The sequence below is a fragment of the Mastigoproctus giganteus genome, chromosome 6 (assembly GCF_048544385.1).
Source record: "Mastigoproctus giganteus isolate SK-2022 chromosome 6, ASM4854438v1, whole genome shotgun sequence".
Lineage (NCBI taxonomy): Eukaryota > Metazoa > Arthropoda > Arachnida > Uropygi > Thelyphonidae > Mastigoproctus > Mastigoproctus giganteus.
The window spans coordinates 149,076,588-149,097,454 of record NC_143580.1 but is presented as its reverse complement, the minus strand read 5'-3'; the positions used below and the strand labels follow the sequence as shown (position 1 = coordinate 149,097,454).

General features: G+C 37.5%; 1 protein-coding gene across 1 annotated transcript in view; it reads right to left on the bottom strand.

The window, feature by feature from the left end:
- LOC150084650 (papilin-like) overlaps nucleotides 1-20,867 on the bottom strand; it is a 967,274-nt gene that overhangs the window by 290,706 nt on the left and 655,701 nt on the right. Inside the window, exon 25 of the mRNA XM_090376529.1 lies at nucleotides 207-389. Coding sequence (XP_090232655.1) covers nucleotides 207-389 — 183 coding nt within the window. The remainder of the gene's footprint in view (nucleotides 1-206; nucleotides 390-20,867) is intronic.

The following is a 20,867-nucleotide window of genomic DNA, read 5'->3' as shown; positions in this document are numbered from 1 at the left end:
ACTTATTTTTCAGCATGGATTTTTTTTTTTTTTTTTTTTTTTAATAAATTTTCATGTAAAGTTAGGGAGCATATAAAGTAGGTATACATAAGTCAGGGACTGTCTGTGTATAGACTTCAATTTACATTTAATTTTTAAAGAATATTTTTGTATACTCTTTTTTAGTAACAAAATATTCCATTCTATGATGAAGACAATATCCCTACCTTTATGGGCTGCTGAGCATGCTCTTTCACAATCATCCTGAGTTTCAAAGCGGTTAGCATTGCCCTCACATCCCCCATAATAAAACTGCTGACATTTTCCAGATTTGCTATTGTAATACCAATGCAATGTTGATGCCTGGCATGGTCCTTCTTCTTTAGGTAGAGAACAGATATCTGAGGAAACTACAAGTAAATTACAGTATATATCTGAGAACAATTTTTTTTATCACTTGCATTACAGTGTATATTCATACAGTTTGAATATATTTAAAGTATTCATATACTTTAAATATATTCATATAGTCTGTATGAATATATTTAAAGAATAATGTCAATGCCAATTCAATAATGCCAATAAATTTTAGTTTAGCTGAAAAAAATGATTAAAGTAAAAATAGAAATAAAGTAAAACAGAAATGTAGTTATAATACTTAATTCTACCCTTTTAAATAAACCCAAGTGAAATATGTTTAATTAGAACCATAATACAATACCTACAATGGAATGGGGGGGGATTCAAAAGCAAAACTCACAGATAATCAGCTAAATAAATCAATACTATTTAACCTTTAAAGTGGCAGCAATGTTAGTAATACCACACTTCTGATTATAATCATGAAACTAAACTAAATTTAAATCTGGAACAGGTCAGAAATGACAAATAAACAGAGATATGGAACAAATGATATCAAAAACTTCACCCCCTTATTCAAATACCATGGTCCAGTGAAAGTTCAAGAATCTGTTTTTATTATAACTAAAGGATAATTTCCTATAACTAAAGAGTATGCAAAACAAAAAAAGGAACAAAGAATTTTTTTCAAGAAAAGGAATGAACCACACTGGTCTTAAATTTTAGGACATTAAAGATAATGCGCTATAATTAAAGAGTAGTGTTCCAGAAAAACATTAGTATTGACAAATTATGTTTTTATTATAACTAAAGGATAATTCTCTATAATTAAAGAGTATGCCAAAAAAAACAAAGGAACAAAGAATTTTTTTTCAAGAAAAGAAATGAACCACACTGGTCTTAAATTTTAGGATATTAAAGATAATACCCTATAATTAAAGAGTAGTGTCCCAGAAAAACATTAGTATTGACAAATTATGAAAGGAAGCAAGCTTACAGAGCATCGGCCGGGGAAAAAAAAAATAATAATAAAATAAAAAAAACAAAAATAAATAAATAACATGACCCACATCAATCTAACCGTACTAATAATTTGTAAAATTCGTCCTAAAATTTATTCAAATTACCCACTTCAACAGAAGGAAGTTTGTTCTAACAATCACATACTCTCCAGAAAGCAAATTTCTACTCATCTATTGTGCAACCATACTTCCTCAATTTAAATTTATGCCCCCTTATGCATGCTGTCTCAACAAGGAAAAAAAATCAATCCATTCAAATCTTTAATTTAATCTCCTCACAGGTGGCCAGTCTCCAAACATGCAATTTTCAGAACTGCAGTCTTTCTTGGTAATAAGTGTATTCTTTTGTACCCCTCACTAATTTCATTGCTCTTCCCTGCACTTCCAAGAGAGCCATATCCTTCCTAAACATCAACGCCAGAGCTGGCACTTGGTCATCGCGCAACACAGCGGCAACCCCCAAGGCATAATTCGCTGGTCCCAAAGGAACTAGTAGTTGTTGGTGACTCTATTGTCAGGGAAACGGGGAACATGCTTTGTAAAAAGGATAGGTGGAACAGGATCAGGGTATGCTGCTAGGGGCAAAGGTTGATGACGTTGTAGAGCAGATATCATCTTTTAAGGGCACAAAAGGTGATATAGTTGTAAACGTTGGCACTAATGATATCAAGAGTAGGAGACCGGCAGAATTGCTTAACAAGTACAGGTCACTGTTGAAAAAAAGCCATGAAATAGGGTTGAATTTGAAAGTGTCCGAAATTCTGCCCAGACATGATAGGAGGGAGTATATGATGAGAGCCTTGTCGATCAATTCGGCCCTGGAAAGATTGTGCAAGGCTCAAGGGGTAGAATTTTTTTCAGCCTAGACTGTACTTGTTAACAGGAGAGATTGCTTCTACAGGGATGGGATACACTTAAATAGAAAGGGTGTAAGAATATTTGCTGATGCTATCGAGGCAGTGTTAGGTGGGTCGGAAAACTGCTAGCTTGGAGGGAGACAAAGACGAATAGATTAACAGTAGCCACTGGCAGAGGTGAAAGAGATTCTTGAACTGCTTCTATTGGAATGAGCAGAAGCCTGAAAAACAAGATGCAGGATATTTCAGAGACTGCTGGGAGTCATTGCGGTACAAGTAAACACATTGGTTGTGTTAGGGTAGCTAAGAATAGAAATAGGTGCATGTATACTTACGTGTACACCAATGCTAGGAGTTTAGTAAATAAATTTGATGAATTTGAGGTATTGCTCAAAACATCAAAGGCAGATATTGTTGGGATATCAGAGACGTGGTGTCACACAGATATAAGGAATGCAGAACTGGAATTTGGAGAGTACAACGAAACTACAGAAAGGATGGACTGGATAGGAAAGGAGTCTACAGAAAGGATAGACTGGATAGGAAAGGAGTCTACAGAAAGGATAGACTGGATAGGAAGGGAGGAGGGGTTATGCTATTAGTTAAGAAATACATAAAATCCAAGGAAGTGAAGCCAGTGGACATCGCTGGACAGTGCAGTGTCGAGTCAGTTTGGTGTGACATAAGCATTGGGAGATCAAAATTGAGAGTAGGAGTGTGCTATAGGCCTAATGACCCTGATGAGTATAATAAGAAACTGTACAGGGAAATAGAGTGGGCCAGTAAATCAGAGAGTCTTATAATGGGAGATTTTAATTTCCTAGATATTGACTGCAATTTGGGGGCTGGTCACTCACACACTAGCAAGGCTTTTGTGGATTTATTGGATGATTGTTTTCTACATCAGCATGTTCGGGAGGCAACTAGAGGGAGGAATACTCTTGATTTGATTATCAGCAGTGATTCTTCATGCATTAAGAATCTGCAGATAAATGAACCACTAGGTGGCAGTGATCACAGTGTACAGAAGTGGGATTTACTCAAAGAGGTAACTACCATTAGGGGTAAAGAGAAGGGTTATTGCTTTCGTAAAGGCGACTACAATGGACTGAGACAGTATTTAAATTCTATACAGTGGGACCAACTGATGATGTTACCAACAGCAAATTCAAAATGGGAAGCATTCAAAGAACTTATCTTGGAAGCTACTAGGCTTTACATACCAACTAAGAAATATTGTTCAAGGTTTAGGCCAAAATGGATGTCAGATGAACTAATGAGGCATATGGCAGAGAAGAAAAATGCATGGGATACATACAAATTAACACATGACACAGAAGCCTATGATAGATAAAAGTTGATCTGTAACCGAGTTACAAAGGAGGTTAGGCAGGCGAAGGCAGATTACGAGAAATCTTTGGCAAGGGATGCAAAGAAAAACAGCAAAGAGTTCTTTACTTATGTAAACTCTAGAAGGAAGGGGATGAATCAGATTGGTCCACTTGATATCGATGGGTCAACTGTTGATGATCCTGCTCAGGTAGCTAACAAACTAAATGAATATTTTGCATCGACATTCACACATGAGGAGTTATTTAGTGAGGGGAATGCCAGAGATGTATTCAACTCTAGCAGTAAGCTAGAGAATCTTGTAATAACTGAGAGTAAAGTGGAGGGGAAATTGTTGAAGATAAACACAAGAAAGGCATCTGGGGTGGATGGGATCTATCCAGTTATATTAAAGGAGACAGCAGAGGAAGTAAGCAAACCCTTAGCCATAATTATGAGAGCTTCCTTGAACTCAGGGGAGGTACCCATAGACTGGAAATGTGCAAATGTGACCCCAATTCACAAAGGAGGATCAAAGGCTGACACAAGTAATTATAGACGTGTGAGCTTAACTTCTGTTCCAGGAAAATTAATGGAGGCACTGGTTAAAGAAGCACTGCAGGATCATTTAGACAAGACTTCAGTTATAGCTCAGACACAGCATGGTTTTGTTAAGGGAAAGTCTTGTCTGACCAACTTGATTGGATACTATGATGCAGTCACAAAAGAACTGGATGCAGGGAATAACTTTGATATTATATACTTGGATCTTAGAAAGGCTTTTGATACTGTTGCACATGGAAGACTGCTACACAAATTGGAGCAGTGTGACATTGGAGGCAAATTGCTGCTATGGATAAAGGGGTGGTTGAGGGGGAGAAGACAGAGAGTGGTAATCAATGGGCACTGTTCGTCGTGGACTAATGTTATTAGTGGAGTCCCTCAGGGCTCAGTGTTGGGTCCATTATTGTTTTCTGTATTTATAAATGATATTGATGATGATATATCAAGCTTAATGTCCAGGTTTGCAGATGATACAAAGGTTGGCAGGGTTGTCAAGGACACTGCGGACACTCTGCTGCTGCAACAGGATCTGGAAAGGTTGAGCAGATTGGCTGAGAGGTGGCAAATGAAGTTTAACATTGACAAATGTAAAGTACTACACATGGGAAACAGCAACCCCAGAGCAACGTATCAACTCTGTGGTACTACACTGTGGTAGAGAATGAAAGGGACCTGGGGGTGGTTGGGCAGGCAGATATGAAGTTCTCTGAGCAGTGCAGATGGGCCGCAAGAGTAGCTCATGGTGTATTGTCAATGATATATAGGAATTTTTCTAGCAGGGATAAGGAGGTGATTATTCCCTTGTATAAGGCAATGGTCAGGCCATACCTAGAGTACTGTATACAGGTCTGGAGGCCTCATTTCAAGATGAAAGATGTAGAGCTGCTGGAACGAGTACAGAGAAGGGCAACAAGATTAGTGAATGGAACAAAGGGGTGCTCTTACGAAGAAAGGCTTAAGTTTTGCAAATTACAGTGTCTGGAGACTAGGCACCAGCGAGGTGATCTGATAGAGGTGTATAAAGCCTTGAATGGTTTGAGCATGCTCAATGCTGATGGGATTCTTCCTCTCGCTCAGAATAATCACCTGAGAGGGCATAAATTCAAATTGAGGAAAGACAAATGTAGGATAGACGTGCAGAAATTTGCCTTTAGCCAGCGGGTGGTTGGTTGGTTGAACAGACGTCCATCCCTTGTCATGGAAGTTGATAGCCTAAATAAGTTTAAGGCTCAGCTGGACAGGTATTTCAAACGAACAGAGGGGTGAAGTGGAAGTGGGTTTTTTTTTTTTTTTTGGCTGATGCTGCATAAGCTTGCTTTCTTGCGTCAAATGCCTCTACTAATGCTAAAATGAGGCTTTCAGACCTGATACAGTACTCAAGGTGGCCTTACGATTATCTTATACAGCAGAATAATTAGCAGAATAATACTTGGCCCTGCTCATAAAATTCATTAGAAAGGTATATATATATCAGAAAGATATATTGTACTTTCTTCTTTGTATTTTGCTTCCAGTAATAACTTGTTATACCCATTTCTAAAAACTTCTTTGCAGGTGAATGTAGAGGCAAAACATTTATTCAGCCTATCAGAAAACTGAACAGGATCAACAGGTATTATGTCATTAATATCTAGTGGACCATTGTGGTTCATTCCTTTTCTTGCAAAAAATTCTTTGCTACTTTTCTTTGACATCTTATCCAAAGACTACTAATAATTGGTCTTAGCTTTCTTAACTTCCTTAGAGACTTAATTACAGACTAGTTTACACATTGTAGGTTTCTGTGTCCCTGCTTTCATCTCTGCCACTAGTCTTATCAGTTAATGTGACGCCCATTTAGGTGTAAACCTTGAACAATATCTCTTAGTTGGTATAAATAACTTAGTAGCTTTTATGATTACTTCCATGAATACTTTCCAGTTAGAAATTGCAGGTTGACAACATATCAGAAAACACATCATAACATTTTGAAAAGGCAACTACAGTGATTGTATAAATCTAAAAATTGTCCACAAACACTGTAGTCACCATTACAAAAGCAAAATCCCATCCTTAGTTATTCCTTTAAGGAGATCCCATCAATATATTATTATCACTGCCACCAAGTGGTTCCTGTACCTGTATATTCTTAGCACACAAGGATTCACTGCTGATAATCAGATTAAGAGTATTACTTTCTCTCAGTGCTTCTCTAACCACCTGATAGATTAGGAAACAGTCACCCAATAAATCCAAACTTCTCACTACTGTGTGATTTCCAGTCAATAACTGGAAAGAAAAAATGAGGCATTCTGATTTACTAGTCCATTCTATTCATCTCCATAACTATTTATTATACTCATCAACAGGTATTCAATCCATTCACAGTTGTTTGGCCAACAAGACACTATTGTTTTCATTTTTATTTTCTCCAGTGCTTAGGTCACCCCAAACTGCCTCAATGATATTCTGGCTACACATATAAACTGAGGCACTAACTTAGATGCCAAGTACTTTTTAACTAAGAGTAACACCTCCCCATCCTATCCTTCTGTTGTTTCTGAAAATTTACCGTTCAAGATTTAGACCTAAATGGATGTCATATGAATGAATGAATGAGGCTCGTGGCAGAGAAGAAAAAATGCGTGTGATGCATATAAATTATCAGGTGACACAGAATCCTATGGCAGAGATCAGCTAGTGTGTAATCAAGTCACAAAGGAAAGGGAAAGCTGATTATGAGAAATCCTTGGCAAAGGATGCAAAGAAAAACAACAAAGACTTCTTTACTTATGTAAACTCTAGAAGGAAGGGGATGAATCAGATTGGTCCACTTGTTGTTGGTAGTTTGACTGTTGATGATCCTGCTCAGATAGCTGACAAACTAAATGAGTATTTTGCATCTACATTCACACATGAGGAATTCTGTAAGGAAGGGGAGGACAGAAGTTTACAAAACTTTGGGTAAGGTAAAGTGCAGCCATTATCAACCCACTGCAGGATGGAAGCCTCCTCAACAATTCATGCTGGGGGAAATGGATCATAATCTGCCAGGCTGGTCCAGTGCGGGTTGGCAGATCGACCGTATTCAGCAGTCAAGGGCTTGAACCCTGGTCTACTCAAAGAGCGTGTGCTACTGCACTCCCGCTCCTGACCAACCGGCTATGGAGGGAGCTAAATGATTTTGTAATAATGGAGAGCAGAGTGGAGGAGAAATTGTTGAAGTTAAACATAAAAAAGGCACCGGGGGGCAGATGGAATCTATACAGTTATATTGAAGGAGGCAAACGAGGGAAGTAAGCACATGCTTAGCCATAATTATGAAATTAGATTCAGGGGAGGTCCTCAAGGACTGGAGAGGAGCAAATGTATCCCCAATTCACAAAGGAGTTCAAAGGTTGACACAAATAATTATAGGCCTCTTAGTTTAACTTCTGTTCCATAGAAAATAATGGAGTCACTGGTTAAAGAAGTGATGCAGGATCACCTAAGACAAGACTGAAGTAATAGTTCAGACACAGCATGGGTTTATTAAGGGGAAGACTTGTCTAATCAATTTGGTCACAAAGAAACTGGATGCAAAAAATAATTTTGATATCATATACTTGGATTTCAGGAAAGCTTTTGATACTGTTGCAAGACTGTTGTTCAGATTGGAGCAGTATGGCATTAAGGGCAAGTTGCTGCAATGGATAAAGGGATGGTTGAGTGGGAGATGGCAGAGAGTGGTAATAAATGGACATGGCTCTACGCGGACTAAAGTTATTAGCGGAGTCTCCCAGGGTTCGGTGATGGGCCCATTGTTGTTTTTTGTATTTATAACTTTTCTATTTTCTATTTTCTATTTGTATTTATAACTTTTCTAGATCGATCTGTTGCAGAATGCTACTGCAACAGATCTAGAAAAGTTAGGCAGATCGGTTGAGAAGTGGCAACTGAAGTTTAACATTGACAAATTTAACATTGAGGGGAACAGGCATTCTGTGTATTATCAGACACTCAGTTTAAAACACTGATGGATCCAATATATTTCTATTTCAGTTGATTTAGGAGAAGTCTGGTTTGCCTGCCTCCCTAAAATCCACACATGCACACCTTCTTGATGGTAAGCCCTGTTACGTCACTCAGGTAGCAACGAATGTGTAGAGTGGTTCTCTTCAAGATCAGCGTGAAGAGGAAAAGACCAAACCCTCCAGCACATGATAGCAAGACAAAAAATGGCCCTCAGTCCCCAGTACTTCCCCTCTTATGGCAGCAAGAGGATCAGAGTGGAAGCAGAGGGTGCTAAGAATCTCTGGGTATGACCAGACTGCCATGCACGGAAACTGAACTTGGCCTGTTACAACGTAAGATCACTCATCGGTGAAGACAGGATATTAAAGAAGGAAAAGTAATTAGAAAATGTGAATTGGAATATCATTGGTTTGGCTGAAACAAGAAGATGAAATAAATCACTTATAAGTTTATCAAGTGGAAATCTGCTATACACCAATGGAAACAGTGAAAGGAGCGAAGGTGGAGTTGGCTTTCTGGTTCATAAAGATATAAAAAACAACATTTTGGAATTCAAAAGTATATCTCCAAGGGTGTCAAGACTACTACTCAGGATTTCTAACAGGTACAAGCTAAAGGTTATAATGATTTATGCACCAATGTCGAGCTATGATGATGAAGAGGTTGAAGAAATGTACACTGAATTTGAGTCTTTTAGATGAGCAGAAAACCCACTACACTATCATTATGGGAGACTTCAATGCTAAAGTTGGAAAGAGACAAAACAGCGCAGAAATGGGACCTATAGGAAATTTTGGAATTGATTAAAGAAATGAAAGACTTGTGGAATTTACAGAATCTCAAGGAATGTCTGTAATGAACACTTTTTTCAAGAAAAGGGTGAACAGAAAGTGGACATGGAAGAGCCCAAATGGATTAACAAATAATGAAATCAGCTTCATCCTCACTAACAGAAAATAGTGAATGATGTTACCATCCTGAACAAGGTAAACGTTGGAAGTTATCACAGAAGGTGAGATGCACACTTGATATAAATGTAAGAAAAGAAAGGAAAAAACTGACTCAAGTAAATAATACAAAGGTCTTTGAGATAACAGAAGGGAAGAAAAAAGCAGTATGTACTGGAACTTAAGAAAAAGTTTGAGCTTCTGAAGACCAAGATATCGACGAGGAATACTACAACATTCTGAAAGTAATAAAGCCTAAGAAACCTACAGGTAAAAAGAAATCCAAAGAAGAACAACTTAGTCAAGAAAAGCCTGTCATGATGAACCGAAGACGACAAATGAAGAGCAAGGTAAACACTGACAGGGACAAAATTGAGTATACTGAGTTATGCAAAGCCATTAGAAAGAGACTCAGAGAAGACACAAGAAGTTTTAACACAAGAAAAGTAGAACAAGCATTAAGGGAAAACAAATTACTTAAATCAGCAGCTTTGAGCAGTAATACAGAAAAACAAATGATACTGAAACTGAAAAATAGTTGGTGTACTTATAAATAGCAGAGAAGGCATAATTCAAATAGCAGAAGACTACTATAGAGAATTATACAAGGCACGAGGAAATGATGCTAGCAGTGGGGATGGATCACAAATTAGTAACACATACGACATACCCGATATCCTTCCTGATGAGGTAGAAAATGCATTGAAGAAAATGAAGAATCAGAAAGCCGCAGGGAAAGATGAAATTACTGTACAGTTGTTAAAATTGGAAGGAAAAGACATTATACAGAAACTTTTCTTCCTTTCTGGCAAGACTCTTCACAAAATGCATTAGAAAAGGTGTGATGCCTAAGGAGTGGAATAATGCAATTATAGTTTTGCTGTATAAGAAAGGAGATAAATCAGAAATTGGAAATCATAGACCAATTAGCTTGTTATCCCACATCTACAAGTTGTTCACAAGGGTCATTACTAACAGATTAGAGAGAATACTTGTTGAGAATCAACCGAAAGAGCAAGCTGGCTTTAGGACAGGATTCTCAACTTTGGACCACCTTCATGTAATATCACAGCTAACAGAGAAAGAAAATGAATGTAAAACACCATTATGCCTGGAATTTGTGGATTATGAAAAGGCATTTGTGACAAGGCATAGATACCCCATATATTATGATTTTGAAGAAAATATATGAGAACGCTACCTCCTTTATTAGACTAGACAAAGACAGTAGCAAATTTAAAATTGAGAAAGGAGTTCGACAAGGAGACACAATATCTCCGAAGCTGTTTACTGCTGCCCTTGAGGAAGCTTTCAGAAGATTAGACTAGTCGCAGAAAGGAGTCAATGTGAATGGAGAGTACCTAAACCATATACGATTTTCAGATGACATTGTGATCATAAGCCATGATCCCAAAGAATTAGAGGAAAATCTTACTCAGTTATGCAGAGTTACTAAGGATTTTTGACTAAAGATGAATATGGCTAAAACAAAAGTAATGATGAACAAGTATGCCACAGAAAGAGAAATAATCATTGAAGGAGCAGTGATTGAAAAGGTGAATTCATATACTTATCTGGGACAAGTCATTAGCTGTAATAATGATAAATGGCTGGAAATCAAGAGAAGAATAAATTTTGGATGAATAGCATTCAGGAAATATAGTCACATACTGAGGAGTAATATCCCAATTTGTCTGAAACATAAAATAATGAACCAATGTATACTCCGCACCATGACTTATGGAAGTGAAACTTGGGCACTCTCCAAAAGAATGGAAGAGAAGCTGAAAACTACACAGCAAAAATGGAATGAATTATATTAGGAATCAGACTGTTAGATAAGAATAGAAATACATGGATTAGGCAGCAAATTCAAGTAAAGGACATTCTTATCAAAACTAAAGAACTAAAATGGTCTTGGACAGGACACATAGCTCGAAGACATGATGACAGATGGACTAAGAAAATAACAGAATGGTACCCAAGAGGAGCTAGAAGAAAACTTGGAAGACAATGACAGAGATGGATGAGAAATTCATGAGTTCGTGGGTGGTAAAAGGATATCCATTACACAAAACAGAAGGAACTGGAAAGTTGCTGGAGAGGCCTTCATCCTGCAGTGGATTGAAAATAGCTGATGATGATGAAACCCAAGATACATATACCAACTGTGTGGTACATGTGTCTTTACACTCAGGGAGGTGAAGAATGAAAAAGATCTGGGGGTAACTGTGCAGTCAGATATGAAGTTCTCTGAGCAGTGCAGATGGGCTGCCAGAGCAGGTCATGGAGTTTTGTCAATGCTATATAGGAATTTTGATAGCAGAGACAAGGAGGTTATTATCCCTTTGTATAAGACAATGGTCAGGCCACACCTTGAGTACTGCGTACAGATTTGGAGGCGTCTGAGGAAAGATGTAAAGTTGCTAGAACGAGTACAGAGAAGAGCAACAAGATTGGCGTGAGGAACAAAGAGGTGCTCTTACCAATAGAGGCTGAAGTTCTGCAAGTTGCAGCATCTGGAGACTAGGCACCGGCGAGGTGATCTAATTGAGGTGAATAAAGCCTTGAATGCTTTGAGAAGGCTCAATGCTGATGGGATACTTCCACTTGCTCAGATTAAGAACCTGGGGGAACACAGATTCAAATTGAGGAAAGACAGTTGTAGAGTAGATGTGCATAAGTTTGCCTTTAGCCAGTGGGTAGTTGATTGCTGGATACACCTCCATCTGTTGTTGTGGAAGTTGATAGCTTAAATAAATTTAAAGCTGAACTAGACAAACATTTGGAGTGACTGGATGGGTGAAATGGGAAGAGTTTTTTTTTTTTTTTTTGGCTGATGCTGTATAAGCTTGCTTTCCTATCTCATATGCCTCAACTAATGCTAAGACTTTGCACAATGTTATGAGAACTGCTGGGTTCAAAGTCAATGGGGGGGAGAGGGGGGAGAGCTTGGATGTCTTATAACAACTCTAACAACCAAAGATAAAACTGCAAAGGAAAGAAACAATATCATCCTTATTTTTGGCATATTTGTATACAGTAGAAACTCAATTATCTGGATTAAACAGAGATATAAGATGTCTGGATAATGAAAAATCCACATAATCAAAGAAAATAAATTATATGTAATGTCTTACATATAATTTTAATACATACAACGTTTTATTAAAAAATATTCAAACTTACTTACTTACTTCATGGTGCTTGGGCAGCAAGTGTCCTTGACCACTGACAGCTAAATTGCATAACTCTCTATTATGTGCAAATTTTCTCTCCAAAAATTACACATCTCTTTCTTTATACCATCCTCCCATCTAGGAGTGGTCTGCCAGCTTTCCTTTTCGCAGCTGGAATTCCTGTGAGGATTTGATCTATATGTCTTCCATAATCACTACAGATAGAATGTCCAGCCCATCTCAATTTTATAACCTTTATGATTTGAATTCTACTTTCATTAATATATTTCTCCTTTAGTTCATTATTATGTAGCCTTCTCCATTCTCCAGTGATTTCACCCTGTTTTGGTCCAAAGATTGTTCTTAGAATTCTATTTTCAAATGATTGTAATCTGTTTGCTGATTGTTTAGGGAGTGGCTAGGTTTCACATCCATAGGGTACAGTAGGTAATATTATCATACTGTAAATTTTTATTTTCAGCTTCCTAGTTTTGAAGTTAGGATTTTTTAACCGCATAAAAGCATATATTTCCATTCTAAATCCCAGAATTAATTTCTTCCGTGATATTATTGCCATCTTTCAGAATGCTTCCCAAGTATTTGAAGCTTGACACTTTCTTGACTGTTTCATTTCCAATGTTGATGTTAGTGTCCTCATTATTCTAATTTCTAATAAGTTTAAGGTTTTTCTTTTTTTTTTTTTTTTGTTTATTTTTAGGCCTATGAGATTAGCTTCTTTTTCCAATGCTATTAAATTAGAGATGCAGCTCTGTATATATTAGTACTTGTCATCTGCATATGCAAAGGCCTGGTATAGTCCATTCAGATGTACTCCTTTCCCTTCTCTTCCACTTTTCTTATCATTTTGTATTTTAACTTTATTTATTGATTCTGTCATGCATGTTTTTGCTAGGGTGACTAGTTTCTTGGAGATTCCAAATTTTAACACTGTATTCCAGCTTTCATCTCTTTGAATACTATCATATGCCTTACTGAAGTTGATAAAGAGCATGTACATGTCCTGGTCATATTCATATATTTTCTCCATCTTACTGTAAAGATTTTGATCAGTTGTGGAGAAGTTTTTCTTAAAACCACATTGGTAGTCCCCTATTATTTCCTTTGTGTGGTAAGTTAGCCTCTGTAGTATGATATTTACCAGAATTTTGTATGAAGTGTTTAAAAGAGAAATCCCTCTACAGTTATCACAGTCTGCTCTAGATCCTTTCTTATGAATGGGACATATTATGTTTTCTTCCCATTGATCAGGTAATTGTTCTTTTTTTAAGATTTGTGTTGTTAGGTTGTGAATGGCTTTATGCAGGTTTTTACCTCCTATCTTGATGAGTACAGTAGGTATATTATCGCTTCCAGTTGCTTTGGAAATTTTCAGTTTGAGGATACTGGATTTTATGTATTCTAGTGTGGGTTCCTCTATTTCTGGCTCTGCAGTGTGGATTTCCTCAATTTGTCCGTCCTCTTCTTTCATTTTTACATTCAGAAGTTCACTGAAATATTCCTTCCATCTTTTAAGGATCTCATATTTGGATGTTATGAGGTTTTGGTTCTTGTCTTGGAGACAAGAGAGTATGTTGGGTGGTAATGTTCTTCCATTGGTTTATTCCCTTATACAACCGCCTTATATTTTTGTACACAGTTGGTATGTTCTCCAGAGGAATGTACCAACTGTGTGATACTATACTTAGGGTGGTAGAAAATGAAAAAGATCTGGGAGTAATTGTGCAGTCAGATATGAAGCTTTCTGAGCAATGCAGACAGGCTACAAAAGCAGGTCATGGTGTTTTGTCAATGATATAAAGAAATTTTGCTAGCAGGGAAAAGGAGGTGATTATCCCTTTGTATCAGGCAATGGTCAGGCCATGCCTTGAGTACTGTGTACATGTCTGGAGGCCTCATTTTAGGAAGGATGCAGAGTTGCTTGAGCGTTTACAGAGAAGGGCAACAAGATTATTGAGGGGAATGAAGGGATCCTCTTACCAAGAGAGGCTTAAGTTCTGTAAACTGCAGCGGTTGGAGACTAGGCATCTGCAAGGTGATCTTGTGGAGGTGTATAAGGCCTTGAATGGGTTCAGCATGCTGAATTCTGATGGGATTCTTCCACTTGCTCAGATTACGAAGAGGGCATAAATTCAAATTGAGAAAAGACAGTTGTAGAACAGATGTGTGGAAATTTGTCTTTAGCCAGCAGGTGGTTAATTGCTGGAACAAACTTCCATCTGTCGCGTTGTGGAAGTTGATAGCTTAAATAAATTCAAGGAGGAACTGGACAAACTTTTAGAGGGAATGGTTGTATGATTTTTTTTTTTTTTTTGTCCAATGCTACATAAGCTCATACGCTTGCTTTCTTGCATTGCATGCCTCTATTACTATTACTAATATTATCTTCCCAGAATTGTCTTTTCTTCTTTCTAAGGTTTGGTTCCTTTGCATAATTGTTTGCAATGTTCATACTCCTCATGGTTGGGATTCTTTTGCCATTCTAATCATTTGGATCTTCATTCCTCAACCTTTTCTGCACATTCCCCATCATACCATTCCTTACCCCTTTGCCTTAGGTTCTAATCCCAGAGTGTCGTTTGCCGATTCCAGGATAGCATCTTTTATGTATCTCCATGTGCTATGAACATTGTTAATATTCAAACTACATAATAAAATAAATAAATAATTATGTAATAGTAATACATACATATGCACATAAAGAAAATTATCATTTCTTGAAAAAGTCACTCATTGACATTTTTTTAAAGGTTCCTCTCTTTTTCAGAGAGAAACCATCATATACTACTGTCATCAGAACTTCTCAATGGCCTTTTGAAGATTTTCATGATTTTTTTCAATGTTTGACACATCTATCAAATTCCAACCTTCCACTAATATGTAGCAATGGTCTTTTAAGTTGATTATTTTTTAAAGAAATCCATACCAGATTCCTCATCATTATCATCAGCTAATAAGAGTCATCAAAGGAGTTATTTTCAATACAGACATTTTGGCATTTCCATTACACACTGATTCATCAGTTGTATTACAGATGTAACATTTGGTGGAAGCAATTTAACTGTAACTATTTTGTTAATCTGGTTTAAGCATTCTACTGACAGATGTGAAGGTGCATTATCAAGTAATAATAATATTTTTCCTTTTTCACCTATTGATTTTTGATATTCTTTTACTTCCATAATAAATGTGTTTTTATATCATTGTTTGAAAATTTCACCATTCATCTATACTTTTTTTGATAATCATATATTATCTGGGAGACCTTGCATTTTTAAAGCATCTAGGATTTTCAACTTCCTGATAAGAAACAACAGCAATTGGTGTCTCCCAGATGAAGTGGCACAAACCATTATGGTTAAACATCTTTTGCTTGTTTTGTACCCTGTTGCAGTATTCTCATAGCATGAGGCTAATGACCTGCTGGGAAGAGCTTTCCAGTTTAAATCAGTCACATGAATATTATAAATGAAGACTTCATCATATCCTTCTTCCTCTATAAACTTCAATGTTTTTATAAAAGCATTTGCTGAAGATATGTTGGCAGAAAGATTTTCTCCATGAGTTTGAAGTTCTCTAATACCATGTCATGCCTTAACTCTCTGAGCCAACTGGAACTTGCTTTGAAGTTCAGATCTCCATTTAATTGTATAATAAAAATATTGCTTTTTCACATAATAAAGTACCAGATATTGACTGTCCAGAAGCTCACTTTTGAATAAACTACACATAGACATCTTCATTTTGAGCTTTTCTCATAACTTTATGTAAAGTTGACATCTTCATTCATCAGATGAGTAGAGAATTTTATAATGCTTACACTATTTTTCTTTATGTCAAAGATTGTTGATGTGCCAACTCCATATTTCTAAACCAAAAACCATCCCGATTCACCCTTTTCAAGGTCTCAATTATTGCCGTTTTATCTTTTAACATTAGCACAACATATTTTCTTTTTATCATTATTAGCCATATGGTGCAAGAAACAAAAAAAAAAAAAAAAAAAAATCTGAATTATCCCGAGAGAGAGAGAGAGAGAGAGAGTCAGAAGTGGAAGAGAATCACCAAGAAGACCCTGGGTGTGCCAATTCCATATTCACCAGATGTGAGCCTTTTGGTGACACATCCATATTAAACAATTGTTTTTTCTATAAATCACAAGTGAAAAATTACCCACTCACGAAACTAATAAGTGCATTGGCTAGCTGCACTCAGGAGATGACTGTACTTCCAAATGCTGAATTGCTGCATCCCATGCTGGTGTGTGTGTGCTGGCATGTGTGCAAAAATATGTAGTGGGTATTGTGTGTGTGCAACATTGAGCAACACAATACCCACTACATATTTTTTTCTATAACATAATATATTATTATGTATTTTCCCTTGCAATCGAGATAACTGAAAATCCACTACGGATAATTGAGTTTCTACTGTACTGCTTTTTTATTGTTTTTTTTTTTTCTCTTTTTTAGTTATTGTAAATATTACTGATGAGGGTATCCTGAGAAACTGTCATTTGCTGATGATCTGATGTTGCAAAGGGTGGTTAATAATTGAAGCCAAGCCATGATGCTTCAAAAAGACCTGAGTCTGTTGCATACACAGTCCAAAAAATTGCAACTAAAGTTTAATGCATCTAAATGTAAAGTTAAGCAATTGGGGAAAAGTACTCCTGGAGTCACATATGAACTGAGGGAGAGGAGAAGTGATTCAAGACAAAATAATAATATCTTGAAGGATTATGTTTCAGACAACAGCATTATAGTGAGATCGAAATTCAAGCAAGTAATTTCAATCACCAGGGATCCATACCTGAATCCCTCAAGGATCACCTTGAGGACCAGGGATCTAGGTATGGATCCCTGGTCCTCAAGAATCCATACTTGGCCCATATATGTGGACAATGGTTCTGGAGAGTTTCTTGATGGTAACTTGGGGACTCTATGACAATTGCTTACATGGACGATTTGGTTTTGATTGTGTCAGGTGACTCTAGGAGAGAGATAGAAGGAAAAGGTAGTTTAGTTTTAGGCAAGTTATTAGAGTGGAATTCCCCTTCACAAATGCCGTTTCTAAAGAAAAAACAGTTACAATGTTATTGAGGGATAGGCTAAGTCATATATTTTTTTTTTATGAAAACCCCAAACAACAGAAGTATTAGAACCTATAGTACTTAGTACCATGCTTGAGTTGTAGGTTGAGAAGACGAAAAAAGATATTTGTTGACATTAGACTTGAACTTCTATAAACTGTAATTTTCAGAAAATACATATGAAGGAAGGTTGTTCCAGAAAACAGTAGTTGAATGAATGAACGAGGAAGATGAAAACTTGGTGTGAGTTTGAAGTTGGACAGTAAATGGATGCTGGCTGGTGGAGGCACGGGTTCAGACTGTTTTGAAGGAGAGAGAAGGAATTACAGAAGCCAATTCAGAAGAACAGTGCCCATGGAAGTATCTGTAGAAAAGGCAAGCAGCAGAAACAGTACGTCTATGAGACAGAGAGTGGAGAGACTCTGTTAGAGATGAGTCATTAATTAACCTAACTGCCGTCTTCTGAATGGCATCTAGAAGCCTGAGAGAGGTTTTAGGGGCACCGCCCCAGATGTGGCAACAATATTCCATGGAAGAGCAGATTTGTACAGAGTGAACAGCTGTTTGGAAGAAAAGTAACCGAAAGCGAAAGAGAAAACGAAGTTTTTTAGATGCAGAGGAAGCAATATTTGTTATGTGCTTGTGCGAAGAAAGATTAGAAGTCAGGGTAATCCCCAAAAGAGATATATCATTTTGCCTAGAAATGGAAGTTTCACCAAAGATAAGCATAGAAGAAGAAGAATCCTTTTTGCGAGATATGAGACAAGACTGAGTTTTAGAAGGATTGAAATCGGCTAAGTTCTCTTTGCCCCACTGGATAATTACCTGGAAATCAGCATTTAAGAATCGGTAGTGGATATTCAAGAAGTTGAAGCTGATTGAGAAGGGGGCAAGTTTTTTCAAAATTTAAAGTGGAATGCAACGTGTTATCATCAGTAAAACTATGGATAGGATTTCCAGTCAATGGAAGAAGGTCATTAATATACAAGAGGAAATGAGTGCTGAAAAGTACTGAACCTTGAGGAACACCAGCATTAGTGGAGAAGTTACAAGACAGAGAGTCAACTACTATCACCCTCAGTGAGCGATCAGAGAGAAAATTGGATAACAAATTACAAAAAACAGTTGGCAAACCATAGGATGGAAGCTTGTTTAGAAGACCTTTATGCCAAACATGATCTAAAGCCTTTGAGATGTCAAGAGCAATTGCTTGTGTTTCACCAAACTTTTCCATTGAATTTGTCCATAAATGGGTAACATAAGCAAGAATATCACCAGTGGATAGATACTGACGGAATCCATTCTGGCGATCATTGATCAGATGGAAGGTTTCTAGGTAGTTTAAGAGTTGGCGGTTAATTGATTTCTCCATTACTTTAGAAAGAGTAGAAGCAATTGCAATGGGATGATAATTGGATGGGAGGGACTTGCACCGTTTTTAGGAACTGGCTGGATATGAGCAAATTTCCAAGCAGAAGGAAAAAACCTTTGCAATAAGAAAGTGAAAAAAGGCAGCAAAGATCAGGAGTAAGTTCAGGAGCACAGGTTTTGAGAACAAGTGGAGAAATACCATCAGGACCTGGAGCTTTCTTACTATCGAGATTCATCAAAATCCTTCTGACATCCTTTTAACGGAAGACCACAGGAGGCATTGAATGGAGCGTGTTGGGAATGGTGGAGGGTGTTTTACCAAGATCATTAATACATGAGCTGGAAGAGAAATGGGATGCTAGCAGGTCAGCTTTATTCTTAGCTGAAGTGACAACAGAACCATCTGGTTTTGAGAGGTGGGAGCAGAAATGGGCAAAAGTTGCAGCCAATAGCTTTAGCAAGAGACCAGAATGCTTGGCTACCATTAGGCAAGAAGCAAGTTTTCTACTCTTAGCCTGTTTAAAATCTAGTTTGGACTGATTAATGACTGCTTTACAATTGTTGGTGTAGGCAGAAAATGAAACTGAAGAATTGGAAACAAGCCAATTACGATATGCAACATTCTTCTCTTGAATAATGAAAAGGAGGTGATTATCCCTCTGTATAAGGCAATGGTCAGGCCACGCCTTGAGTACTGCGTACAGGCCTGGAGGCCTCATTTTAGATAGGATGTAGATTTACTTGAGCGTGTACAGAGAAGGGCAACAAGATTGGTGAGAGGAATGAAGGGATCCTCTTACCAAGAGAGGCTTAAGTTCTGCAAATTGCAGTGGCTGGAAACTAGGCACCTGCGCGGTGATCTGATTGAAGTGTATAAGGCCTTGAATGGGTTGAGCATGCTGAATTCTAATGGGATCCTTCCACTTGTTCAGATTACAAACCTAAGGGGGCATAAATTCAAATTAAGAAAAGACAGATGTAGAATAGATGTACGGAAATTTGCCTTTAGCCAGCGGGTGGTTAATTGCTGGAACAAACTTCCATCTGTAGTTGTGGAAGTTGATAGGTTGAATAAATTTAAGGAGGAACTGGACAGGCATTTGGAGGGAATGGTGTGATTTTTTTTTTTTTTTTTTTTTGGCTGATGCTGCATAAGCTCATACACTTGCTTTCTTGCATCACATGCCACTACTACTACTACTACTACTATAGCCTTAGCACATTTATTTGAAAACCAAAGTTTACTTAAAGGACGAGATTTTAAAGTGGAGTGTGGAATAAAGGATTCCATTCCTACAAGAATAATTTCACTGACACGATCTGAGCAAATGTTGACATCAGAAGTTTTGAAACAGTAGTCCGACCAATGAAAAGAAGAAAAGAAATCTCGCAGGTTATCCCATTTTTCATTCTTGTAATGCCAAACAATACGAGGTTGGGAATAGCCATGAGATAAAGACTCCATTGGAGAAGAGACAATTGCCAAGTTGTGATCTGAGGTACCTAAAGGACCACTCATTTCGACCGTGTAGTTAAAAGGGTTGTTTGTTAGAAAAAGATCAAGCGTGTTGGCTGTATGGTTAGGACTGTCCGGTATTCTTGTAGGTAAATGAACAATCTGTGCAAGGTCATTTGAAATTGCAAAAGCCTCAGCATCTCGACCAGCTGGGTCGATGTGACTAGAAAACAGAAGCCAGCTGGAGTTCTGAACATTAAAATCACCAAGGAAAATTACCTCACTCTTAGGAAAGCTGAACTGGAGAAAGTTAAGTTGCAAAGAGAGAAAGTCAAAGAGCTCCAAGTAATTAGCGGAGTTGGGAGAACGGTAGAGAGAACAGATGAATTTGACACAGTCAGGTAGAGAGATTTTAAGCCAGAGAAGATCGAAAAGAGGAGATTCCAAATTATCAATTCTCTGACAGGAAATGCCGGAATGTACATATGCACACGTCCCACCTTTGAAGTGAAAGGAATCATACAGTGAATAATTTCTGCAACTGAGATGAGCAGTAGTTGAATTAACGTATAACTGAGATTCTGTCGGAAAAAGTACATGGGATCTGGCAGGCTGCATGTGGAAATGGACATCGTTGAGATTAGAATTGAGACCACGTATATTTGTGAAATGGAATAGGAAGTGTTTGAGAGGTTCAGAT